The sequence below is a fragment of the Lethenteron reissneri genome, chromosome 61, assembly GCF_015708825.2.
Source record: "Lethenteron reissneri isolate LAM-NWPU_2019-01 chromosome 61, ASM1570882v1, whole genome shotgun sequence".
Taxonomy (NCBI): domain Eukaryota; kingdom Metazoa; phylum Chordata; class Hyperoartia; order Petromyzontiformes; family Petromyzontidae; genus Lethenteron; species Lethenteron reissneri.
The window spans coordinates 5,509,761-5,537,246 of NC_083839.1; the positions used below are offsets into that span (position 1 = coordinate 5,509,761).

Consider the following 27,486-nt stretch of genomic DNA (forward strand, 5'->3'; position numbering starts at 1 on the left):
GTTGCATTGGAGGGAATACTGGCACGGTAGGCGGACCTAAAAATATGAAGTTGGCATGAAAGGAAACTGCCATTGTTTGTATTATATTGTTTTAAAACGTCGTCGGCTTTCGCGACCAATATCCTTCATAATAGAGGTGTTTTGGGTTAGATCGCGTAAATATATAAATGTGTCGTTAAACCCGCCACCACCCGACACAGCCAACTAGTAAGGTGTGTCACTTAAACAGAACGTGCCAATTCGTCACGAGTACAGCACTAGTGTATAGTGTATGATGTAGTGTATGGTGTAGTGTATAGTGTAGTATACTAGTACAGCTCACCGGTGTGTTGGAGAGCTCAGCCACAACATTTACAATCCGAGTCCGACGTTTCGCCAGTAATTACAACCAGCTTCATCAGGCGACAGCCAGATCTGTGGAGACATATTCCCGTTTCGTTCCTTAAATAGATTCCAAAGAACACAGGATGAGATGTTACTATCCTTTGTGCAAGCACTTCCAAGAGTTCATGAACAGTGAGCCTGGTGAAATTTGGGGAGCGCATCGTCAGTAGTGACCCTTTGGTTCCTAGGGTGTTTCGGCCTTTCATACTATACACCCTCCCCAAAGGCGGCCAGCGACAGGGTGATCAATCCTACGCTTGCGTCCCATTCCCAATTAGTCATAGGAGTTGCCTTGTTGTTGGTAGCCAACATCCCATGGGACTATGCATGGCAGGGGCGTCCTCCTCCCTGAGTCAAGCATTGTTGACTGCATACCTCCTGGCCCTCTCACTTTGGGGCCCAGCTGGGGTATTTCCTCTTCATCCAGAGCCACTGACTGCTGCATTCTGCCGCCTCCGATACAGCTTTGATTGCCGAACGCTGGCTCTGGCCCTTAATTCCCAGGTCTCTAAGCAGTCTGGTTGTAGATGTTGCCACAAAACCTCTGCAGCCCACCTCCACTGGTCGGACTTCTGTGTTCCAGCCATGATGCCGTGCTTCGGCAGCTAGATCGGCATAGCGCAGATGTTCTCGCTCATAAGCCTCATCTACTGAGTCCTCCCAGGGTACTGTGAGCTCAATGATGAAGAGTGATAGATGTTACGGGTTTAACGACAACGTCTATTTACGCGATCTAACCCAAACGCCCCCATACCATGGTTGTATTATATTGTGTTACAGGACTGTATTGTGAGGTTTAACACAAGCCTATACCTTTTGTCGCTGCTTGATGTTTTTTTGTACGTTTTATGTTACTGGATTCTACAGTAATAATAATAACAAACAACAAACAACCACGATGACAATAATCGTGGAGGCTGGACAAACCAAATGTTTAATTTGTTGCCGAAGCGGACCATTTGTAAATAAGTCAACAAGCAATATTCAATCATCCACGTGTGGGTGTGGCCCTTATTAGAATTTGCTGGAGGACATGCGGGGCGCTGTGCGTGGCTTATTAAGTAGCAGCGGTGGACGAGCCGCGCTCAGAACACGGCCACCCGAGTTCGATTCCCGCTCACGGCCTATACCGACGCCAGTGACGATTAGGTCGGCTCGGCCTCAAATGAGCATGGGCATCTGGTGCAGTGTGTGAGCGTCGCCTGTGGGGAGAGACAAAGGCGGTCGGGCGTGCTTGTGGCCACCCCACCCCCCCTCGTGTGCCGTAGCGGCCTTCTTTGGTGCGACTCGCTAACTGCGCTTGCCCCAACAGTCTGTCAAAGCGACATGGGGTCTTGTGCGTTTTTTGGTTAGGAAATATTTCTGCGTATTCATCAGTCCATCATCAAGCAACATCCTCAAATGCAACGGTGACAGAGCGGCGACCATGCCGTTCGTGTTGTCCTTTGTGTCAAATCATCCACGACTCGACCACCGCTCTCCATACTGATGGAGCTCGTTTGCAATTCCAGGCGAAACGTCGGACTCGGATTGTACATGTTGTGGCTTGGCTCTCCAACACAACACACCGGCGGTGCTGTACCAGTAACGAATTGTCCACGTTCTGTTTACGTGACAAACCTTTACGAATTGGCTGTGTCGGCTGGTGGCGGGTTTTAACGACACATTTATATATTTACGCGAGCTAACCAAAACAACAAACCTTTATCATGGCTCTCCATACTCTTCGTTGGCTCTTTCGCCGCAGCACTAAATAAAAAGTGGCGCCTGCCTTTGCTATCGTACCCTCACGGCTCTCGCCTTGCGCTGAAGGCTTCACGGTAGACCCCGAGGCAGAAGCGGCAGCAGCAGCGTCACTCAAAATCTGCGTCAGACACCGAAGGTCTACAACTGTTAGAGCCTCACGTCCACTATGCACTACACTATACACTACACTACTGTACACTGCACTATACACTACACTATACACCTACACAACTGCTACAGCCTCACGTCACTATGCAACACACTACATACACTACTATACACTACACTATACACTACTATACACTACACTATACACTACACAACTGCAATCGGGAAACATGTTCAGGTAATAATGTATACATTATTATTTTCAGCACACAATCGACAGGAGGTAAAATAAACCATGGGTTTGTATAATGCGCAATTGCAATAATGGTCGTTGATGAACATGTGAATAACCCAAACGCCAATAGATTCCAGAGTCATTTAGATGCATTCATGAATTTCCTCCCCCCCCCCCCACTTCGTGCAAGAAGAGCACACGAGTGACATCATCACACCTCTCCCTCTATTTAAGGAACGATATGGGAGATTTCTCCACAAATCTGTCTGTCGTCTGATGAAGCTGGTTGTAATTACTGACGGAAACGTCGTACTCAGAATTGTAAATGTTGTGGCTTGGCTCTCCAACACACCGGTTAGTGCTGCACTAGTGACGAATTGGGCACGTTCTGTTTCCGTGACAAACCTTACTAGTTGGCTGTGTCGGGTGGTGGAGAGTTTAACGACACATTTATATATTTACGCAATCTCACCCAAAAAAACTCTATTAAGGATGTATACAAGTACAATCACCGACTGTTATTGTCCATTAAAACTCTCTGTGTTTTAAATTTTGATTTAAGCTTTCGTGACTGCAGGGATTCATATTATTGGTTCTTTCGGTAAAGTCACGTATAAGGGAATAATAAAATAATATAAACATAAAACAATAAAAATTCTCACGACGTTTCGACTGCAACACAACCAATCATCATCAGATGATGATTGGTTCTTTCGGTGACTTTGCCGAAAGAACCAATAATATGAATCTCTGTGCTTAGTTTATTTTGTTAACTGTGCTTGTCCACACACTGCCAAAACTCCCCCGTATAGCCTCTAACAGACTGCCGGGGCAAGTGCTGTAGCGACCAGTACCTATCAGAATGTTTATTTCTAGTGCAATCCGATGAGCTAGAAAGCTCTTTATTTCACAGACGTCCAGTGAGGTCACGTGATCAGAACGCTACAACAACAAACAATACAAACAGCACAGGCAGGAGTTCAAAGTACAGGAAAGGTAAATAAATCACTTAAAAATATATATATATACAGATTCAACTAAACTATTTTTTGTATCTTACCAGGTAAAGCCCACTGAGCTAGTAACTAATTTTTCAGAATAACCCGGCCACAAATGATAGCTCAATAAAGTGGCTTATCATATGGACATCCATAGCAGCCAAATAATCTAAATCATCTAAAGTCCCGCACGGCACACGAGGGGCTGGGTGGCCAGCACCACGCCCGGCCGCCTTTGTCTCCCCAGTGGCGATGTTTACGACACACCGCACCGGGTACTCATTTGAGGCTGAGTCGACCTAGACGAGGCCTGCGACCGGCAGCATTACTCAGTGGGCTTCACCTGGTAAGATAAAGATACACCCTTGTTGTGTCGTGTTTTTGTTAGTGATGTGTTTCCTATACTTTGCACTCTATCGTGTTTTTGCGTTGTTTGTTGTAACTTTCTGACCACGTGACCCTAGGGGCCGTCCATAAATGACGTCACGCACCTAGGATGGGGGGGGGGGGCAGACATTTGTGACGATGTGTGACGATGAGGGGGGGGGGGGGTGAGAAATGTGACGTCACATCAAAATGTGCAATTTTAAATAAATGTAGACAACACGTTCTACTTAATTAAATAGACTTTTAAGTAAATGTTTTCTCCTACAATATCAGAGTGCAGACGCCCCATTAAATACGCACTACAATGACAATAGTTTAAAGCGATTGAAGCATGTTTTATTTTTTTTTGGGGGGTGGGGGAGGGGGGGCTAAGCTTTGTGACGTCACATTTGAGGGGGGGTCTGACTTTTTGTGACGCCGTGTGACGATGGAAGGGGTGGGGGGGTGGTTAAAAAATCGTCCAAAATCGCGTGACGTCATTTATGGACAGCCCCTTAAGGTTGAAATTCCTTGAGTGAAAAACATCCATTTAGTTAAAATTGATTTTCTTGGTTCTTACGGTAAAATTTCGATTTAAAGCTTTCGTGACTGCAGGGATTCATCTTCTTGGTTCTTTCGGTAAAGTCACGTAGAAGGGAAGTAATAAAATAATAAAAATAAAACATAATAAAATCATTCTCACGACGTTTCGGCCACAACGCAAGCAGCCGTCCTCAGGTGAAAACCAGGTCTGTCGGGGAGACAGCGTCTGAATGAAACAGCACACGAGCTTGGAGCATATATAAGCTGGGTTGGGAGGGGGGGAAAGGGCGCTTCGACAAAATAATTTGCATATCAAAAGGTAAAGTCACGTAGAAGGGAAATAATAAAATATTGGTTGTCATTTTCTTCATTATTTAATATTGTATTAGTTCCCTTGTACGTGATCTGTTTCGGGTTTTTTCTTTCTTGCAAGCATATATTTATTTTCATGGTTTTTCAGTGAATTATAAGGGAATATGAAATTAATCCTCGACAATAATCCAAGTCCCGGGCGAAGCCGGCTAGTAAAGCTAGTTTTTCATAAATAAATGTATGGATACATATTCTTGGTTCTTTCGGTAAAGTCACGTAAAAAGGTAAATAATAAAAATAAAACATTTTCTTGCTGTCGTTTTCACACCTGATGACGATTGCTTGTGTTGCAATCGAAAACGTCGTGATAATTTAATTGCTTAATTTCTATTATTGTATTATTTCCCTCCTACGTGACTTTACCGAATGAACCAAGAATATGAATCCCTGCAGTCACGAAAGCTTTAAATCGAAATGTGCGAGCTAATTAATATTCATGAAGTGACGTCACCAAACGGCCTTAACAAATGCAATTAGAAAGCGGTTGGTGACGTCAGCACCACGTTCAAATCTGATTGGTCGCTGTGGAAATTTGAATCTGGCAGGAAGGCGCGATCGTGGCTGCCGGTGTGCGTCTCTCTCCTGAGGTGATTTTAAAATTATAACAATTTAAAAATTTAAATAACGCACGTATATTTCGACTTGTGTGTGATGGTTTTTAATGTGTCGCTTCGTCCGAGAGAAGCTACCGCCTCGGGGGGGCTGAGTGCTCGGGTCGTCGTCGTTGTTGTTGTTGTCGGGGGCGAGTCGAGGCCTGAGACGCCGACTGGCTTCGGCACAAGGCCTCAATGCGGCCCATTGTTTGAGGCGAGCGTGGGGCCTTTGAAGCTTCTTAATTTAACAATTCTAAAAAACAAACTATGTCAACTATGTCACTCACCCCCCCCTCACCTCTCACCAAGTATTCACGATACGAGGCGATTGCGTCTAAACTAGCCTGATAACCGCGTCTGCATCGGTAGGTCCCCAGGGCGATTAGCGTTAAAGTCGGCGGGTATTTACCTGTAACATCAACACAGATACACAATTGCCACATTTACACACAGTACACATTGCACACATTACACATTACACACAGTACACATTGCACACATTACACACAGTACACATTGCACACATTACACACAGTACACCATTGCACCACATTACACACAGTACACATTGCACACAGTACAACATTGGTACACATGTACACATTACACACGTACCACATTACACCAGTACACATTACAACATTACACACAGTACACATTACACCGGTACACATTACACACGGTACACATTACACACAGTACACATACACACAGTACACACAGTACACATTACACACAGTACACATTACACACATTACACACAGTACACACATTGCACACAGTACACATTACACACAGTACACATTACACACAGTACACATTACACACAGTACACATTACACACAGTACACATTACACACAGTACACATTACACACATTACACAGTACACATTGCACACATTACACACAGTACACATTACACACAGTACACATTACACACAGTACACATTACACACAGTACACATTACACACAGTACACATTACACACAGTACACATTACACACATTACACACAGTACATATTACAACACAGTACACATTACACCACAGTACACATTACACACATTACACACAGTACATATTACACACAGTAACACATTACACACAGTACACATTACACACAGTACACATTACACACAGTTACACACAGTACACCTTACACACAGTACACAGTACACACAGTACACATTACACACAGTACACATTACACACATTACACACAGTACATATTACACACAGTACACATTGCACACATTACACACAGTACACATTACACACATTACACACAGTACACCTTACACACAGTACACATTACACACAGTACACATTACACACAGTACACATTACACACATTACACACAGTACACATTACACACAGTACACATTGCACACATTACACACAGTACACATTACACACAGTACACATTGCACACAGTACACAGCAAGTGCACCACTTTGTCTGATTCCACTGCTGGATGACGGGGCTTCCCACCCCCCTTCGTGTTATCCACTCGTGTGTACAGTTCATGATAATTGTTTTTTTTACCCTTTTATCTGGCAACAAGGGTACACAACCAATTATCATATTTTGCTACTGGCAAAGGAGGTTCCAATGGTGTAAGTACGCGTACAGCCGTTTCGTCAGTCCCAGCAGGCGATTATTATTTAGTTTGCGGAGTAATCGCTCCCGTGTGTTGCGTGTGGGGGGAGCGGTGGTGTAGCGGTTAGCGCACTGCGCTACGAACCTGATCACTCGAGTTCCATTTCCGATTATCTGAAACCGTTCTGGGCCTCCCCTAGGTCGACTCGGCCTCAAACGAGTACCTGGTGCGGTGTGTGGTAAACATCGCCACTGGGGAGACAAAGGCGGCCGGGGGTGGTGCTGGCCACCCACCCCCTCGCCTGTCCTTCATAGGTGCTACTCGCTAACAGCACTTGCAGGCTACACGGGGGATATTTTTCTTTGTGTGGGAGGGCAGAGGAGCGACGCTCACAACAACGAGCTGAGAACCTTGCGGATAAACACAGAAAGTTGGCACAGAAAGGCACCTGCTGGGTCTGTCCCGTGACCTTCCAGCGGGCCTTCGACACTTCACGTGGCCTTAAAGTGCACCTAGCCTGGCACAGGCGCCGTGGTTGACGTCACCATCACTCGGTTTCAAAATCCCAAGCAGTCACCCGTCTAATCACTCACCGTGTTTAACGCTGCTAAGTTTGGAAGGATTGTGTTGTGAGGATTATAGTTCTGTTGTCCTACCCACATTTATTTTGTGTGAATGTCGTCTTTGAAAAACCTGAGCCTGTGGTGGAAATTCCATTTTTCTATGACGGGGGGGGGGGGGGGGGCTCTGCAGTCTGTCACATACAATCCACTGCTGGACGAAGCCCTCCCCAAACCATCACCACCTCCTCTCGTCCTGCGATGCAACCACTCGGGCCATCTGCACACCAGCCGCTCTCATCGCTTCGTCACCGCAGTGGATGATGTCCTCTTGGGTGTGCAGCGGTTAGCGCGCTGCTGCACTACGAACCTGGTGACCCGAGTTCGATTCCCGCTCCCGGCCAACATCGGTGACGATTATCTGAACCGGTCCCTGGCCTCACCTAAGTCGCCTCTGCCTCAAATGGGTACCTGGTGCAGTTTGTAAGGATTGCCACGAGTGAGACAAAGGCGGCCGGGCGTGGTGCTGGCACCCCACCCCCTCGCGTGCCGTGCTGGCCTTCATAGGTGCTCCTCACTAACAGTCTGTCTGTTAAGGCTATTTGGAGGATATTTGTTTACTTTATAACCATCATAATAAAGGTCCTAGAATATGCACAGCATCTATGAGATATACACTGTGAATGGGTCAGCGGTGGCCCAGTGGTTTGCACACTGCAACATTGACCCAGCTCCCTGGGCTTGATTCCCAGGCACGGCTAACATCAACGGCGACTGATATGTGAACAAGTCCTGGGCCTCGCCCTCAGACTTTATTTCCATCTGGTGAGGAGGCCCTTTGAGTTAAGCGGCTCTTTTACAAGGACGACCAGCCCAAGACCGTCACATTGGCGGCGGTGGCAGCCGTTTCAGGGCATTGCAGGGAGGGAATGTGCAAACTAACGAGCAAAAAAACTGAATATTCATCAAGTCGCACTGGACAGCGTAGTGAAGGGTGGGGAATAGCCCCCAGTACTGACACAGCATAGGGGCACCTCCGTCCAGCAGTGGATTAACAGAAATATGTATCGTCAGCTTTTTTATATTACCATTTGTCCAGGTTACCACATTCAGCGTTTATTGGATATAAAATTAAATATGTAAAAGTTATGTTTTTTAATCTCAGACCATATGAATGTACAGTAGCCCACATACCATTGATATCACAATTCATGATTCAGTATATTCATGCTCATTTGCTGAATGTAGAATCTAGAGCGGTATCAATCTGTAGAATCCACAGGAGTTAAAAAAACAATATTTCTTTTACACTTATCCCATTCGTACACGCACAATTCGCTGCATGTGGTATGACCGTATTAACCGATTTTCCCGATGAATTGTTGCGCCTGCACCTTCACTCTCCTGGTAGGACGTTGGATCGAGGCTGCCGCCCGTAGAATTCCCTCTGCTGCACGCATACACGCCCTTCATCCGTGTTTGACGAGCCCGGGAGGAGACAATGGCGACCGTTAAGGGCGCCCTGCTGCCCCTCTTTGACGACATGGTGCGGCAGACGGACATCCTCACCATGGGCATCGAGCCAGGTGAGTCCACCATGGGGGTCGAGTGTTGGCTAGGGTAGACTGGTGGGCAAGGTTCCGTGGTTGAGGGCAAGGGTAGACTCGTGGACAGGGGTTGACCCTGCTGGGTAAAGGTAGACTGTGGTGGACAAGGGTATGTGGGTGAGGATCGACCGTGGCAGTTAGAGTGCAACTCTAATGAGAAAGGGCAAAGTAATCTCATGGACGGCGATGCCAACCCATGGTGGTCCAATTTGTCACCAAATCATCAATGAAATTGGCAACACGAAGCCTAGAATGACAGCTCGCTCCCCCCCCTCCAACCCCCCCCCCCCCCCCCCCCCCGCAGAGTTTGTAGCGTTTGTGCGGAGCGTCGAGGATGCGCGGCGGCGCTGGCAGGGCGTGGAGACGGAGCTGGGGCGGTGCCGCCAGGCGCTCGCCAAGACGGAGACGGAGCGCGCGGCGCTCGACGTGAAGCTGAAGCACGCACGCAACCAGGTGGACGTGGAGATCAAGCGCCGCCAGAAGGCGGAGGTGGAGTGCGAGCGCCTGGTACGATCCGTGCGCGAGTCGTGGGTGTTTAATGTTGCACAGCGGCCGTGCCTTGCCGCATTATGCGTGTTGAAATTATTTCGTACCGTACGTAGACAAGCTTGCGTATCGGAGGTTAGCCAACCGTGCGGGTTTGGCGAAGGGCCAGGACCGCGTGACGTATCGCTCGCCTTCGATGGTAGTAGCCATGGCCAGGAATTTAACCTCGAGTCGGTGGGTTCTGTCGCGCATGGTGCATTATAAACTGCTGCACCACCGCTGCGTGACGTTCGTACCAACCTCCTCCCCCGGTTCCAGCGAGGGATTAGGATTGCTTTTGAAAACGTAACGGGGCTCTGATTACTGATTGCTCGTGACTTAGTAAGCAAGGTAACACTCTCGCTCGCGTGTTCGACCTCGAAGTTTTTCCGCCCGTGCCCCTGACGCTTCACCGTCCCTCGCGTGTGCCGCCGTCGTGATGGTGCTCCCAGGACCGGCAGATTCAGCTCATCCGGGAGCTTCTGCTGGTGCAGGACAGCAGCTGCAGCTTGCAGCTGAGCGAGGAGCAACGCAATGCCCTCGCCTTCCTCAACACCCGCACCTCCAGCGGCCTCGCGCCCAAGGCTCACCGGTAACCACGTGGGTGGGGCAGGCGGGGAGGATCGTAGTAATAACAGTCAGGGTCCACCGGACTAACACTCGCAGTGCTTGAGATAACTGCCTGCCGACAGATTGTTCTACAAGTTTCCCTCACTTTACGCAGTTGATGCATTACAAATAAAAGGGCGCGCAAAGCATGAGACAACTGCCTGCAATGTTTTACCACGTCTGACCGCATAGCCGCACGAGAGTGATCAAACCGTATAAGAGTGCATTTTGGGTCTAAATAGTTTCGCTGCGTAAACAATGCGAAATCGCTCAAGCTGCGCGTAACGTGAGGGCAACTTGTACACATTTAAGTTAAAGTATGGATATGATAAACTCACCAGCTTGCGTGCCGTGTGTACACTGTGTGCCTGGTTTTACACCACCACCACCCTATCCACCGGTACCACCCTACCGCCAGCCTCACCCGCATTGATGAATCGTCCAACTCCATCCTGTCGGCGTCGGACATCAGCTACGACCGCACGGACGATGACCTGGTGAGTGGACAATGGCTTCTTTGGTGGTGATATACGAGATCGGCCACTTTGTTGATATGTCCCTGAAATGCATTATGTCCGTGTGTCCATCCCAAGGACATGGTATTAAGAAAATTAATAAAATCCCACTATTCACCACACAGAATACCAGCGCAAAAACGCAAGAATATCGTTTTTTGGGGCAATGTTGGCAATTAAATATATATATTTTAAACTTCATGCTGCTTACCAGTGATCGGTGCGTGTGTGTTGGCATGCACGTGTGTGTGTGTGTGGATATTTGAGCCCACACACAGTCAGGAGGTCACAGTCTGGATGGCCAGAGGTACACAGGACATACTCATTTTAAGGTTTGAGTCGATCTAACGGAGGCCCAAGACCGGTTAACATATTTGTCACCGTTATTGGTCGCCGGGTTCGTAGCGCATTTGCCCCAAAATTGCGGTTACGCATTCTAGCCTTAAAAATAGCCGTGGTGGCTAAGCAGTTGTGGCTGCGTTATTCCGCGTTGCATCGTGTTAACGCTCGCCGTTTGGCTTTGTCGTGCGGCGTGCTGCCTTTCCCAGGACACGGATGCATCTGTGCTGCGGAGCGGGCGTAGGGGAGACAAGCGGGTGCGTGCGTGTGTGTGCCGCACCTCACGATGCCGCCCTTTGATCCGCTGCTCGTGTATTGACCTAGCGCTGTCATCGGCTGAGTTGCTGCACCACCATCATAATCCTACTAATCTACTAAAACTAAACTCTTCTTTACTTGACCAGGTAAGGCCGACTGAGCTGTATAGCTCTTTTTCAGATGCGACCTGACCACAAATCATAGCTCAGCGAAGTGACTTATTGCGTGGAAATTTATGGCAGCAAAATACTCTAAATGCACGTTGATTCTAAATGTGGAGGGTAAAACCGGAGGACCCGGAGAAAATCCACGCGACCACAGAGAGACACACGAAGACTCCAAATATTCAGCAGGCTTCAGGGTCGGGATTGAACGCACAACCTCCTGTATACCAGGCAAGGTAGTTAACATCTCCTAGCCGCCGTGGCGATGAAAGAGGCATTTCAGCTCTTAAGGCTGTTGTTGCTCTACATCAGCGGTCGGGAACCTATGGCTCACGAGCCATATATGGCTCTTCCGGTGACGGCATATGGCTCCCAGACAATTTTGAGTTGAAAAAATAATAATACAAAAATAATAATAAAATCAGTCTTGAACTGATTTTAAAATACTTGTGATATTGCTTAATAATACTGTGTCATTTTAAAGTTAACAGAAATTAGTTTTGAAGATAAAATTTCTCGGGTCACGGATACCGTGACCAGAAGTCGCATTGAAAGTAAGACATATTTAATTTATTATACGTTAAAAATACTATATGGCTGTCAATGAAATATATTAAGAAATATTTGATTTTTATGGCTCTCCCAGTCAAAAAGGTTCCCGACCCCTCTACATGTTCATCAGCCATATGAAAGAACTAAAAATCACGAGCCATGCTTTCTCCACCCTGAATAAAAGCCCTTCCTACACTTGCAATCCCTTCATTTGGAACCTCTGATGTAATGGGTTTCGTTGACCCCTATAGCTGCAAGAGGCTGCTCAAAAATAATTTCTGACTACTCACCAGTGGCACTGATTAGTTCCACTCTGTCAATCTGCCCCACCCATCCCGCTGTTCACCAACTTACAATCTACACCATTGAATGGCTAAACAACCTAAGCATCAACTTAGAATATTTGTTACTTTTCCAAAAAAATCCCACTTGCTATAATGACCCTATTGCTTGGCTCGGTTCACGTGTGTCGGTGGAAAAAAGAAAGAAAGCGATTTGTAGAAGTGGTCATCTGTGTATACTTACGGTCGTGTTTCCCCTCCCGCGGTCGTCTGCGCAGAAGTCTCCGCGCCTGCACCACGCCGAGACGCCACCGGTCCCCGCCAAGCGCTCCTGCATGATCTCCGAGGAGGCCAAGGTCGGCTTTTCTGCACACCGTATTTGTGGGAATGCAGGGACAGGTTGTTGTTGACCGGGGGTCGGCAACCTGCGGCTCTTTAAGGACTGCTTCGTGACGTCATTTATTCAGGACCACCACCGTCTTCGTATTCACCACGTGCACCGCGGCTCTTGAAATATTGAGATATTTACCGAATTCGAAAAAAATTGACGCTCTTGTTATTTTGGTTGCCGACCCCTGGTCGTTGTCCCTTCGAGTCCGGTGCATCTGTTCCGCGTGGTTCTGTTGCCCACCGATTGCACGCCTTTGTTCGTCGCCAGCCTCCCCCTTCTCCATTCTACGTCCTCGGTTTATTTTGCGTGAATGAACCGGCGGTGAAAGTATTTGGTTCTGATGGGAGAACTCCGTTGTTGTTGCCGACGGTGGTGCAGGGTAACGAGTCGATCATCGCCACGACGACGGTGACGGTGCCGCAGCACGGCGGCACCATCGAGGCGGTGTCCACCATCGAGACGGTGACGCGGCCCTCGCGCCGCCGCTCCAGCCGCGGGCGCCGGCTCTCGGCCGTCAACGGCGGTGAGGCCCGGACGGAGTGGGGGGGCCGCACGCACGCACGGGGAGAGGAAAAGACGTACAGGGAGCGGTGGGAGGGGGGGACACAGGAGAAGAGATCAGAATATTTATTTGTGTTTGAGGAATCCGATGAGCTATAAAGTTGGAGTAGGTCGGAACATTACACCAACAAACAATACAAAAACACAATAGAGGTTCAAAGTATAGGAAACGTAAAGCAAATCGCTTTAAAAATATACAAATGAAACTAAACAAATTATATCTTAAATTTTGACTTAACTTTCGTGACTTCAGGAATTCATCTTCTTCGGTTCTTTCGGTAAAGTCACGTAGATAGAAAAAATAAAAAAATATATATATACATATAAACATATAAACAAAAACTCACGACGTTTCGATCGCAACACAAGCGGTCGTCATCTATCTTGCCAAATGTTATCTTACCAAGTAAAGGCCCACTCAGCTATTGGGGTCTTTTTCAGAAGCGCCCTGGCCACAAATGATAGCTCAACGAAGTGGCTTGTGTGGGGAGGAGTATGAAGGGACAGGGGGATGCGCAGGGAGAGGAAGAGATGCAATGGGTGGAAGCGTTGGAGGGGATGAGATGTTGGAAAGGATAAGGGGGCATCAGAGGATGTAGGGACAAGGGGAGATGTATGGGGAGCGGAGGAGACTCAATAGAAAGGAGGAGTTGCCAGGCAACACACTGGGAGAGGTGGGAAAATAAAGGGATAGGAGATGCATAGGAAGAGGAGGAGACGCACGGACAGAGGAGATGATCGCGAGGGCATGGGGGGAGAGACACGAACAGGAGAGGGCTTGGGGACGGGGGACTATGCACGGATAGGAGGGGGAGATGAGGATCTGATGCAGGGACACAAGGGGACAGGAAGAGAAGATGCTGGAATACACAGGAGTAGACAAGGCTGTTCATCGCACTCTGTCTCACCGTGCGTCTCCGTGTGTATGATCACGTGTCTTCCCGTCTGCCGCCGTCTGTCTTTGTCTCACCAAGCGTCTCCATATCCTCATCCCGTGTCTGTGTATCTCTGTGACTCTCCGTGTCTGACTGTTGTGTGTCTCAGTAACTCAATGTGTCTCGCTCAGTGTCTCTGTGTGTCTCACCCCGTGTCTCACCCCGTGTCTCACCCTGTGTCTCACCCCTTGTCTCACCCCTTGTCTCACCCCTTGTCTCCCCCTTGTCTCACCCCTTGTCTCACCCCTTGTCTCACCCCTTATCTCACCCCTTGTCTCCCCCTTGTCTCACCCCTTGTCTCACCCCTTGTCTCACCCCTTGTCTCACCCCTTGTCTCCCCCTTGTCTCACCCCGTGTCTCTGCGTGTTTCCGCGTATCTCTCCGTGGCTCACCGATTCTCGCCGTGTGCCGCCCTACAGAGCCAAATGTCATGTCTGTGGCCATGCCGACCCACGGTGCCGGAGACGGCACCCCCAGGAGTCTGCGGCAGCACGACTTTGTGCAGAAGACGGTAGGGGGCGCTCTCTCCCACTGCTCACACACTAAGAATACAATGACAAAGATCCCCCATATAGCTTGTAACAGACTGGTGGGGCAAGTGCTTTAAGCGAGCACCTATGAAGGCCAACACGGCACATGAGTGAATGGGTGATCAACACCGCCTTTGTCTCCCTAGTGGCGATGTTTCCACACCGCACCAGTTACTCATTTGAGGCTGAGTCGACCTAGGGGAGGCCGGGTTCATAGCGCAGCGTGCTAACCAAGACACCAAGACACTACCGCTCCCTACACTAGAATACACACACACATATGCACTGTGTGCACGTTTGAATACGTGCGTTAAATGTGTGTACCTCTGGCCGCAGCGTCTGAACAAATGTGTGCTTGGGCGCACGTGTGCCTGTGTTTGCGCACGTGTTCAGACGTGTGTGTACCTATAAACTATTTAGATTTTACCAGGTAAGGCCCACTGAGCTACGTAGCTCTTTTCCAAAAGTGACCTGGCCACAAGTGATACTCAACGAAGTGGCTAATCACGTGTAAATTTATAACGGCTAAATTCTCTAAACGCGTGATGTTGATTCTAAATGTGTGAGGAAAAACCGGAGGACCCGGAGACAAATCCACGCGACCACGGGGAGAGAAGCATGCAAACTCCAAATATACATATTCTTAGGTTTTTTCGGTAAAGTCACGTAGGTAAAACATCAAAATTAATAAAAATAAAATAAAACAAAAATCACGACGTTTCGGAGGCAACACATTCTGATTAGCTCCCCCCCCCCCTCTCCTCCCCCTAAACTTGCTTGTTAAGGGATTACATCTTGAATCATTGCCTCACTTGATGCAGCTAATCCGGCTGTGACGGTCCCACCTGATGACGGAGACTTGTGTTGCCTCCGAAACGTCGTGATTTTTGTTTTATTTTATTTTTATTAATTTTGATGTTTTACCTACGTGACTTTACCGAAAAAAACTAAGAATATGAATCCTTGCAGTCACGAAAGCTTCAAATCTCCAAATATCCACGCGTCAGGGTTGGGATCGAGCCCATGACCTGCGTGCCAGGCGAGGTATTTTAACATCTGACTACCGTGGTGCCCTCTCCCCGCTCGTCTGAATGTGCGCGCGCGTGCGTCGCAGTCGATCAAGCCGGAGGCGTGCGTCCCGTGCGGACGGCGCATCCGCTTCGGCAAGATGGTGCTGCGCTGCCGCGAGTGCCGCACGGCGGCTCACCCCGAGTGCCGCGACCGCTGCCCCCTGCCGTGCACGCCGGCCGTGCCTAGCACGCCGCTCACGCTGGCCGAGGTAAAACGTCGTCGTCGTCGCGATAATCTTTCTTCCACGAGGCGCCTTTCATGTCGAAATATCTCAAAGCGCTGCGGTACGTAAAACAAGTTCTTTGTATGCAAAATAAAACAAAGACGACGTTTGCAGGGCACGGTGGCCGACTTTGCGCCGAACACGGCGCCCATGATCCCCCTGCTCGTCATCCGCTGCGTGGGGGAGATCGAGCAGAAGGGCATGCACGAGGTGAGCACCACCCCCAGCCACCCCTCCTCTCCCTCCCATGCCCTCCTCCCCCCATGCCTTGCCCCGCTCCTCCACACCTGCCCTTGCATTACCCCTGTGTTGCCATGCTACTTAATCTGATTCTTTGCCCTGTGCTCCCTTGCCCTGTCCCCTGCATTATCCTGTTCCTACATGACCCCTCTTGTTTTCCTCTGATATTCATGCCCTTGCCTCGCCCCCCCCCTCCAGCCTATCGTTGAGAGCTGACTATCCAATTATTGTAACCGTTTACTCGACCAATAATCGGCTAGCTTTTAATCGGTTAGATTATTCTGCATGTTATGATATAACATGCAAAATAGTTGGGAAAACGGTGAGGGCGACACAATTGGCATCTTCTGCATGTGGTACTTAGGGGGTTTCCCACTTTCGGGAGCGTTGGCCCAGTGGATGGTGCACCACGCTACGAACCCAGCGGCCCCGTGTTTGATTTATGGCCACGGTCAACATCGGGGGTGAATGTCAGAACCGGTTCTGGGCATACCCCTGGGCCAGTGTTTTTTACTGCAAGGCCCGCGGGCCACTGGCGACCCCTGGTGGCCTTCAGTGCGGCCTCTGGCACCACCCCATCATGCTGCTGTCAAACCCCAATGGTTTCAAATGTGTGGCAGCACCTCACACTGGTGATGTTTTATCGGCGAAAGTGCCCTCCCTCTGAGAATTAGTAAAGAACACTGCCCTAGGTCGACTTAGGCTCACACGAGTGCCTGGTAGCGTTGTGTAAACATCAGCATGACAAAGATCGGCCGGGTGTCTCCCTAGCCACACCAATACCCTTGCGCGGCCGTGCCGGCCTTAATAAGAGGCGCTCGCTAACAGCGACCCGCCTCAACACGACAGTCTGTCAAAGACGACACGGTGGGGGGGAGGGGTGGAATGTTCACACTTTTGTGTCCCGTGCCGGACGGCGTCAGACGGGGATCTACCGCGTGCCGGGCTGCGACCGCACGGTGAAGGAGCTGAAGGAGCGCTTCGTGCGCGGCCGCGGCACCGTGCCGGTGCTCAGCAAGGTGGAGGACGTCCATGTGGTGTGCGGCCTCCTCAAGGACTTCCTGCGCAGCCTCAAGGAGCCGCTGCTCACCTTCGCGCTCAACGGCACGTTCATGGCGGCCGCAGGTGAGCGGGCCTGCGCCATGAACCCCTCAACTCAACTAAAGCCCCACTAAGCCATTTGCTCTTTTTTTTAAAAGCGAAAATCTGGAGGGGGACCAGCGGTCCAGACCAAAAAAAACGACACGTAGAATTCTCAACTCGTGTGTACATTCAAATAAACAATCTTCATTCCAGCTGCTGGATTGTGTTCACTTTTCCCTCGCCATATGTTGTCTTTAGCTTTAGAAGGGGCTCATCATCATGTGTGGAATTTCTAGCAGCCAATTATTCTAAACGTTTGATGTTGATTTTAAATTTGGAGGGGAAAAATCGGAGGTCCCGGAGAAAAAGCCATGCGACCACTGGGAGAGAGACACGCAAACTCCAAATATTTTGCAGGCGTCAGGATCGAACCCACCACCTCCCGTATACCAGGCGAGGGAGTCAACATCTCACCACCTGCTGAAATAGTGTGCGATCTGTCGTTTTCTGTTGTTTTTGTAATTTGTTGTTGTGTTGTTGCTTTTTTGTTGTGTTTTGGCAGAGGCAGTTAGGCCACGTAACGATGATCCGACAGAATTTGTAACGCTAAATAGTCGTTGGGCACAATTCACAATTTTTCCAATGTGCCTGATAACGCTGGTTGCAACTATCGACGGAACGGTCGTGCCCAATTGTTAGACGTCGTGTGCCTTGTTCTCCAATATGAGTGGCGGTGCTGCTGATGAAGCAGTAATCAATTGGCACGTTTGTTCATCACGTGACACCTTTGTTAATTGCCAGTGTCGGGTGGAGGAGGGTGTACGACACACATTTTACACACTCGGCCCGTCCCACAAGTCGTGCTAGCCTCCAATTAGCAAGATTGGCTACGCACAGTGCGAAAGAAATTCAACATGTGCACATACAAACTAGCAGACTATACTTCTCGTTTATACAGCCGGCTCTCCACGTGTGGAAAAAAAAGTTTCTCTTACACAAATCGTCAGCCGCTCTACCTTCTGGGTTCGTATTATTTCAGCAGCATTGATTCAAATACAGTCAGACCCCTGGTTGCGGAAGGCCCCCGACTTATGGAAATCCAACTTTCCGGAAATTCTTCCCTAAATAATGTAAAAAAAAAATCGATGTTTGCGTTAGTTACATAAGCGCAAGTAGTGCAGCGCGGTGAGGTTGCGGATGAATACCGCAGAGCGAGGCGTAAGTGCACCGCCTTGCGCCTCGCTCCGCCAAAACGCTGCCTTCACTGAGCCCGAGGTTCAACAGGATTGAAGTAAATTGAAATGGTTGTAGCGTTACGTAATTGTTCGTTTTCTATGCTTAGAACGCTTTTTTTCGCCCATGTTTCTGTTGTTAGTTTTCTTTATTTTGAGTTTCTTTCCCGAGTTATTTACCGTATGTACTTTATTTAACACAATTTCATTTGGGTTGCTTCTGGTTTCAGCCAACAGCGATTGGAGAAGATTAGGCCTAGCCTAATGCACGGTAAAATAACATTCGGAGGCTTGTGTTGCTTGTGTTGCCTCCGAAATGTCGTGATTTAATTTATTTGTTTTCTTTTTTTAACCTACGTGACTTTACCGAAAAAACCAAAGAGTATAACATTCGGAAGTGACTGCTTTCTGATAATAAAAAAAAATCCTTGGTATTTATAAACAATTGGATACAGTATATGTTCCATTAGTTTGATTATGGGTACTGTTTGGGTAAATATTCAATGAAATGAAAGAATCGTAGGGAGTGCAGAGCGTATTTCCAGCGATGCGATGCCGGTAGCGATAGAAAACGGACAACAGCGCGATGCAACACTGACAGAAAACGGTAGGGGAGGTGTAACTGTTTCCGCTATGGGATTTTTTCCTGAATTTGGTGGGAAATTGTTCAGTTTTGGACATATGGAAAATTCGGGTTACGGATCGTTCTCGGGAACCTAACCCATCCGTAACCCAGCGGCTGCCTGGACAAACAAAACCCGGCCGATTTTGACCGACTGCTGATGAGACGCTGTACGTCGAAACCGGACGCAGACACGCACGCACACTCATGTAAAGATGAACTTTGCAAACTCGCAAGCGTGTCGGCGTGTGTGCCTGCGTGCTTCTACAGAGATCCGGACGAGGATAACAGCGTCGCGGCCATGTTCCAGGCGATAGACGAGCTGCCGCAGGCCAACCGTGACACGCTCGCCTTCCTCATGCTGCACCTGCAGAAGTGAGGCCCTCGCACGCACACACACACGCGCACGCTCGCACGCGCACACTCACACGCGCACACTCATTCACGCTCACACTCGCACGCACACACTCACTCGCTCACGCACACACTCGCACGCACGCTTGGTCGCACACACACTCACTCGCACGCACACACACTCACTCGCACGCACACACTCACACGCACAAACTCATTCACGCTCACACTCGCACGCACACACTCACTCACGCACACACTCGCACGCTCGGTCGCACGCGCACACACTCGCACGCACACGCTCGCACACGCACGCACACGCTCGCACGCTCACACACTCGCACGCGCGCGCACACACTCGCTCACACACAGTCACTCGCACGCACACTCACTCGCACGCACACACTCGCACGCACTCACTCGCACGCGCACACACTCGCACGCACTCACTCGCACGCACGTTCACTCGTTTGCACGCACGCACACGCAAGCACACACTCGCACTCGCTCACTCACTCGCACACGCTCACTCGCACGCACGCACACACTCACTCGCATGTTTCCACTTGCACACGCTCGCACGCTCACTCGCACGTGCGCACACGCACGTCTCCACTTACACACGCTCGCTGACATGCACTCGCTCGCTCACTCGCACGCAAAGGATCCCCCATAGAGCCCACACAGGCTGGTCTTGCACAATCGTACACACATGCTCGCACCAACGCACTTGTACCCACACTCGAATGCATATACACATTCATGAGCACAAATCGCAAAACGCACGCACACACGCTTGTATGTTGCACTACGCTTGCTTTCGCACCACGTTTAATGATTCCTCTCTCCCCTGCCCTCGCCTGCCCCCGCCTGCCCCTCTGCGCTGCTGCTGCCCGTGTCCTGGCCAGGGTGGCCAAGAGCCTGGACTGCAAGATGGACGCGTACAACCTGGCGCGGGTGTTTGGGCCAACCCTGGTGGGCCACGCGACGGCCGACCCCTCGCCCATGGTCATGCTGCAAGACACGCGGCGCCAGCCAGCGGTGCGGCACGCACACGGGGTTCAGTGTGTGTGTGTGTGAGTGTGAGAGAGCGCAAGTGTGTGTGTGCGAGAGTACGAGTGTGTGCGTGCGAGAGAGTGCATAGGTGCTTGCGAACAGCACTTGCCCCAACAGTCTATGAAGGCTACACGGGGGATCTTTGTCTTTGTGTGTAAGAGATTGAGTGTGTGTGTTGGGAGCAGTTAGCACGCCACATCACAAACCCGGCGACACGGGTTTCATTCCCGCTCACGGCCAACAACAGTGAACAGGTCCTGGGCCTCCGCTAGGTCAACTCGACCTCAAATGAGTACCTGGTGTGGTGTGTAAACATCGCCACGGCGGAGACAAAGGCGGCCGGGCGTGGTGTTGACCACCCATCACCTCGTGTACCGAGCCGGCCTTCATAGGTGTTCTCTAGCAGCATTTGTCTCTACAGTCTGTTACAGGCTACACGGAGGATTTTGTCTTTGCCTCCCTCCGAAAGCGTTACCAGTTGCAGTCATCACCTGTGTACGTTGACAAAGAGAATACAGTGATGGGGGGGGGGGGTGTCCCTTGTCAATCTTAATACGGGACCTGAGTTGGACTCCCGGCCGTGTGCCCCTCCCACGAGCGCAGGTGATCGAGCGGCTGCTGTCTCTGTCTCCCGACTACTGGAGCAAGTTCGTGTCGGCCGGCGACAGCAGGAGGCCCGACGACACTTACGGCACTCCTGACCAGCGCACGCCCATCGGTGAGCGGCCATCCATTCGACACCCGCCGCGAGTTGAGCACGCTCGGCCTTCGCGACGTCCTTGAAGCGCAAGGGGATCGTCGTGTAGACGGCGGTAGTTTTGCAGTCGGAGGGGGCGATGCTGCTGTGTGTAATCCCGACCGAGTAATTAGCGCTGTAATTATTGTTATTTATATTTTCAAATTCGGATAAATGTTTTGGACCGTGTCGCCGGCACGCACTGGCCCACTCTGTTTTGAATGACGTCACGGGATCTTTCGCCTCCACTGTGCACAGCAGCAGATGGTGCGTGTGTGGTAGTAGTAGTATTTTTAAGGTGAATATGTCCAGAGTAATAGCCGGCCTGCTGGATTGTGCCCACGGACCTGTGCGCCAAGCGTCGAACGCGCTACTGCAGTGCAATGTGACCATTCGGTACCGCTGTAGAGTCGCCGTTAACCCCTTCACGGCAATATTAATTGCTCGTCTGTGCGTCACCATGCAGCCAGCAAAATATTTATTTAAATGCATTAATGTGGTAATAATTTAAAGGAGTGAATGGGGCTTGACCCTTCATCCTTGTGCAACATTGTTTACAATATCTCATGTTGCCACTAGATGGCAGCAGCAGAAAGATCCTCTTGTGTTGCCTGTGTGTTGGCTCACAAACAACCTGCGATTAGGACGGTTGGCTAGGTGCGGGGTGAAAGTTCAACGTATACGCAACCAACCTACAATCTCCTCGCGTGCAATATCGGGACCCACCACAGGAGGGCATCGCCCGGATCCGGAGAAGAGACCGGCCGATCCGGCTGTGACAGTTTTAACATTGGCGGCGTGGTGGGGACGCGCGTCGGTCCAACGTGTTCCGTGTTTACCGGCGAGACGGGTGCCCGTTAGCAGCCCTCGGTGGGGTGCGTGGCGCCGCCGCTGGCGCTTGTTTGCGTGGTGCAGGCTCGAGCATGCTGGGCCCGCTGACCACGCCGGAGATGGTGCACGGCCCCACCCCAACCAAGACGCCGTCGACGAGCTCCCTGTCGCAGCGCTTCAAGTCGACGCTCACCCCCAAGTGAGCGAAGCTGCCACGCGCTCGCACTCTCACACCCACAGTGTTCGTCGCGCGGCAGTCAAACCCATATTTTTTTTTTACAAATTCTCGAATCGTAAAAGCGGAGGATGTCATTGCACCCCTATTACAATGACGCCGCTAATCGTCAATTCCGTTACCGACTGACCTTTTGCCCTCTGCCATCTCCGCCCCTCTCCCCCCACCGTGACCCCACGACAGGTTCGGCAGCCGTGCCAAGACCCCGTCGGTGACGTCACTTAAGAAGACGGGAAATTACTTTGAGTCCCCGTTGCTCAAGTGAGCCGCTCCGTGCTTCCAACCGACACGACCCCTGCTTTCACGACCCCCACCGTCCAATCCACCACCGCCGGATGCCACGGCATCGGTGGGTAATTGAAGGTGGGGCTGCGAGGCCTGCAACAGGGCGAGTTCGTGCCGAGTCCTGGCCGTGTTGCACTGGGGCGTCGCCCACGACACGGCCCGCACGGACGCCGTAGCCGGCACGCCTGCAAGCAGCCAATGGGGTTTAAAAAAAAAATCGGTGGTGGATTTGACACGGGGTGGGGGCGGGAGGGTGGGGGGGGATTCATTGGAGCGTAGTCTGGTTCCGGAACAAGATTCCGCTCCGGCACACACTCCAGGAAATACCTTAAAAGCAGCCGCCGCTTGGTGCTTGCGCTCATGTAGCCGATGGCTTGTTGCAATGTTTTTCCCGTAATTTGTCTCCGTCGGGGTGACGGCGTCCCGGTTGGACACCAGAGCGGTTGACGGAGCTTTTTAGATTCGTAATTTTAGCTTTAAGTCTGCGTGCATTTTTTACTATAATTTTAGCCGGGGGAGGGCGGGAGCTAGAATCGGCCGCTGCTCCTTGACTTCCGGTTCCTGTGGGGAGGGGTGAGCGACGCTCCGTGCCGGGGTTTGCCCCCCTCCCCCCCCACCCACATCGCCGGTGGTGACTCCGGCTCGCGTTTCACAAGGTTCTGGGCGAACCGTTTTGAAACTAGAAAAGGTGAAACGCAACTCTTCCTGCGGCCGGGCTGACGGCATCGCGCCTACTAACGTGAGCGACGTGGTGTGCCCGCACCCGCCCCACGCCCGCCGCATACTCTGCCATCATTTGAATGAAGCACCGACTCGCTGGGCAAACCCTGGGGTTGGGAGTTTCCACCGGAACCGCAGCAGCGAGGTCGTATCGCCGCTGTCCCGGGAACAATGACAACAGCAACAAAAACAAAAACTCCCAACGCAAGCGAGCGTGGAGCGGTCGCGCGTCGACTTGTCGATGATGCCCCCCCCCCACTCCGTCTGGGGGGGGTGTACAGCAGATGACCGCAAAAAAAGAAGGACCTTGAGTTTGCAAGTGGAGAGGTCATCATCGTGAAACCGCTTGACGCCGCCAATCCCCACTCTGGTATTGTCAGTCCACCAGCGGTGCACCGGGGGTCATGGCGGGTTTAACGGGGAGGGGGGGGCGGGGGGAAGGTGACGCGACCTCATGTTGACCACAAGTAACTTGTGTGGGTGCGTGTCACCTGTGCGTGTGTGACTTCCATTTGTATTGGTGGACACGTGTGCATGCATACGTCACACACCACAGTTTGACCATGACCCCCGTGTTTATGTCTGCGTCATATCTGTGCGTCACACCATGTTTGATCGTGACCCCCCCCCCCCCCCCCCGCCGTGTGTGTGTTCGCACGCGTATCTGTGCTCGACACTCGAGTGTGAGCGAGTGCATGTGTATGTGTATTTGCCCTTGGCTGTGGGGAGCGATAGTGTAGCGGTTGGCGCGCTGGGCTACGAACCCGGCGACCCGAGTTCGATTGCCGGCCAACATCAGTGACGGTTATCTGAACCGGTCATGGGCCTCCCCTAGGTCGACTCGGCCTCAAATTAGTACCTGGCGTGGTGTGTAAACATCACCCCTCGAGAGACGAGGGGCGTGGTGATGGCCACCCACCGTGTCGTATCGGCCTTAATTGCTCGCTAACGGCACATGCCGAAACAGTCTCTTAAGACTATACATGGGATCTTTGTGGCGGTGATAAGGAGCGGTGGGTGCGAACACGCCGTTTACGACGCCCTCTGTGCTCTGGGTGGGTAAATGGATAACGTAGCGTGCGGACACAGATAACCGCTCGGAGGCTTTTCGTGCACGCGACGGCTATTTGTGGTCAGCCTCGTGGTCACCTCGCTGCCACTGGAATCGACTCGGGAACCTCCCCCGGCAACGACTCCCACTCCGTCCCGTCGGGAAATCATCGCGCCGGCGCAAGCAAACCAGACGAGTGGTCGAACCGTCCCCTGCCGAGGGCCCGAGCATTTTTTCACCAATAGTCGCGGTGGGCACGCGGCGCATTCGCCGCCGCTAAACCTCGAGCGCGCTCGCACCGCGCACGTCGGCCGCGCGCTCGGGTACCGCTTTGGAAGGGACCGTCGTTGGAGACGCGCCGGCGTTCTTGCCGGGTCGGCAGCATCCAGAACCCGACGTGGCAGAGACGCGAGCAAAGGGGGTCAGCGGCCCGAGGCGCCACGCCGAGATGGGAGGTCGTCGGTTCGACACGATCTCTCCCGCCGCTGGCTGTTGTAACAGTGGGGGGCGAGTTTCTTGAACCCCATTCAACCGGCCCCACTCGTCTCTTCGCCAGTGCCTCGCTGTGTCTCTGTCCCACCCAGCACCGGTCGCGAGCCGATGATGGGCAGGTCGCTTGGTGGAGGTGGGGTAACGTGTGGGGCAACATTGGGAGTTCCACAATTCCATGGCTGGAGGTTACTTGGTTTTTGAGGGGCAGGGTGACGGCTGTTGATTGCTCATAAGTTGGTACTATTTTAGCGACTCTGGGGGGGGGGGGGGTGATGATGGGCCCAAGTCAAATACGCCACCGTAGGATGGGAACTTCCGCGGATTTTGGATTGTCCCCCTTTGACCGCGGAACGTTAAACCCCAATTTGACGCGTAAGTTTTAGCACAGTTTTGACTGCATTATTTCGCAGTTCTGTTTATTTAGGGACTGCATAATAATCACAATTGCTCGCTATGTCGGCAAAAGTCACGGACAGCCAAAAAAAAAAATCTTTAAAAAATTGGCTCGCGTGAATTATTTTATGAATACTAATTGGGGCAAATTTTAATATAATTTCAATAATGCAAGTGACGCGTACATTTCAATTGCTTGACCTTGTTTTAATTTATGCATTCGTGGCAGTATCAACGGCAGGAGCGTGTCCGCAATGTCAATTACATAATCGTTTCGCGTCCACGCGAGAGCCCATCGCTTCTGCGTTCCCTACAGGAGGGACGGTGCGGCGTTGCGATAACACAACGACGCGCGATGCTTCAACGGTTACAGGTTGGGGCCTACGCTTTGTTATAGGACCAGGGTGAAAGCTGAGAGGGGTACGGTGAGGCTTGGCACCCCCACTATGAATCTCGCAAACCCGAGGTTCGATTCCTGGCCGTGGCTAACGGCGGCCGCGGCAAGCATTTAACCGAGCCGCTCCTGGGCGTCCCGACGCTCGCACTTGGCAAAACCCCGCAACAGCTGACCAGCGTGGTGAAGTACGGTCGAACGAGCCCCCCGTGACCGAGGCGGCATGCGGAGGGAGGCCTTCATCCAGCAGTGGATCTACAAAGGGCTGCCAATTATGACAATTGCTTAATAACTCAGGAATGCCACACTGAGTCTGAAGACTGCTGACAGGAGGGTACTGCGTTAGGGTGTTTGACCAATACCCAGTTAGATTGTATGTGTAGCCATGGCAGGTGGTTACCGCAGAGCCTGGAGGAAACGGTGCCCGAGTCGGGAGTCGAGCCCCTGGCGCCCTGCTTGCTGCGAGGCGCGGGTTTGCCACCACTGCGCCACCCTGTCGCCCAAGTGATAGTCCGTGCAGCACACCGCAAGCGTTGTGAGGTGGGGGTGCATCTTAAGGGCCCCCCCCTTCAGCCACTGGGTGATCACTACATTCTCCGTGACGGTGAGATGTGGGTGGGAGGGGAGAGAAACACAAACTGTTCTCGAATTCTAATCGCGAGACTGAATTCAGTGAAACTTTATTGCTCCTTGATGTCGTCCTGGCCAGCCTTGTGGAGATAAGTTGCCTTTATCTGGGAGACGTGGGCTGCGCTTGTTATTGTTGCCCCGGGCTGCGCAGGGCAATGTTGAGCGGTGGGTTCGGTAAGCGTTTGCGGAGCTCGGCCAGGCTGGCTAGCGGCGGTGGCCTGACGCCTCGGGTCTCTCGCTCGCTCTCTCGTCCGCTTTACCGTTGCGCGTTGCGAACTCTGTCGGGCGCGGGACGGAATGCGGTCGACTCGCCTTGAACTCCCCGCGGAGCCGCCATCAACTCATTCCGCCAGATTACGGTCTGGAACGAGGGGCCGGGGTAGCGTGGGGGAGGAGGTCCTCTGCCCCCCCCCCCCCCCCACAAGTCGCTAGCCCCCCACTTTGTCTATGCAACCGTTGTTGTTTTTCTCCATTCCTGTGTACTCGGTTCACCATTCCGCTCGCCACTCTTGTACAAAATCTTTAAAAAAAAATTCCCAAACTCTGTGACCTCATTCCTTCCTCGCATTCCTCTTCTCCCCTCGCTCGTCGCGGTTACCTTCGTCATCGCCGTTCCTCGTCGTGATGGCCAGCAACAGCGGGGGACATCGCGGACGCCAGTGACTCCGGTTTAAGAAGGGTGGGGGGTGGGGGCCCGGCTGTTTCATGCCTGTCTTTTTTTTGGGGGGGGGGCGGGGGTTCTTTTTGGAGCAAACTATTCGGTAGCAGCTAAGTAACCGTGCAAGTAAATATCTCTGTGGGCACCGGAAATCCTCAATAGGTGGGAAACAATAAAACATTATTGAAATGCGAAATTCGATTTCATTTTCATGGGACTGATAGTGATGATCGCCATTCCGCGACATGTCATGTTGTATTGTGAACCATGATATACCTTAGTGATTATCTGTTTTTTTCTATACTCCATATATTTTCTATATTACTTACTGCCTGCCACGTGTCGTGAGAAATATCTTCGTAGCGATTGCGTTGTTTGTGGAATCCTGAGAGTAAAGCTGCATACAAT

The 27,486-nt window shown here is 51.2% G+C and overlaps 1 protein-coding gene across 1 annotated transcript; it reads left to right on the plus strand.

Annotated features, from left to right (window-relative positions):
• The first annotated feature begins 5,277 nt into the window (after nt 1-5,277).
• On the plus strand, nt 5,278-27,486 carry LOC133358407 (rac GTPase-activating protein 1-like). Its single transcript, XM_061576733.1, has 17 exons — nt 5,278-5,339; nt 8,917-9,091; nt 9,417-9,619; nt 10,090-10,229; nt 10,665-10,743; nt 11,310-11,357; nt 12,634-12,711; nt 13,125-13,269; nt 14,662-14,753; nt 15,887-16,051; nt 16,181-16,276; nt 17,230-17,431; nt 19,516-19,618; nt 20,506-20,638; nt 21,257-21,371; nt 22,305-22,419; nt 22,639-27,486. Exons 2-17 carry the CDS (start codon nt 9,007-9,009, stop codon nt 22,718-22,720), a joined length of 1,881 nt encoding a protein of 626 aa, XP_061432717.1. The 5' UTR covers nt 5,278-5,339; nt 8,917-9,006; the 3' UTR covers nt 22,721-27,486.

Excerpts from the sequence above, each read along its gene's own strand:
- LOC133358407 (XM_061576733.1), top strand. The coding sequence starts at position 9,007 with ATGGCGACCGTTAAGGGCGCCCTGCTGCCCCTCTTTGACGACATGGTG. Across the intron at positions 16,277-17,229 it reads AGCAGAAGGGCATGCACGAG|ACGGGGATCTACCGCGTGCC; the intron begins GTGAGCACCACC and ends GGACGGCGTCAG. Across the intron at positions 21,372-22,304 it reads TGACCAGCGCACGCCCATCG|GCTCGAGCATGCTGGGCCCG; the intron begins GTGAGCGGCCAT and ends TGCGTGGTGCAG.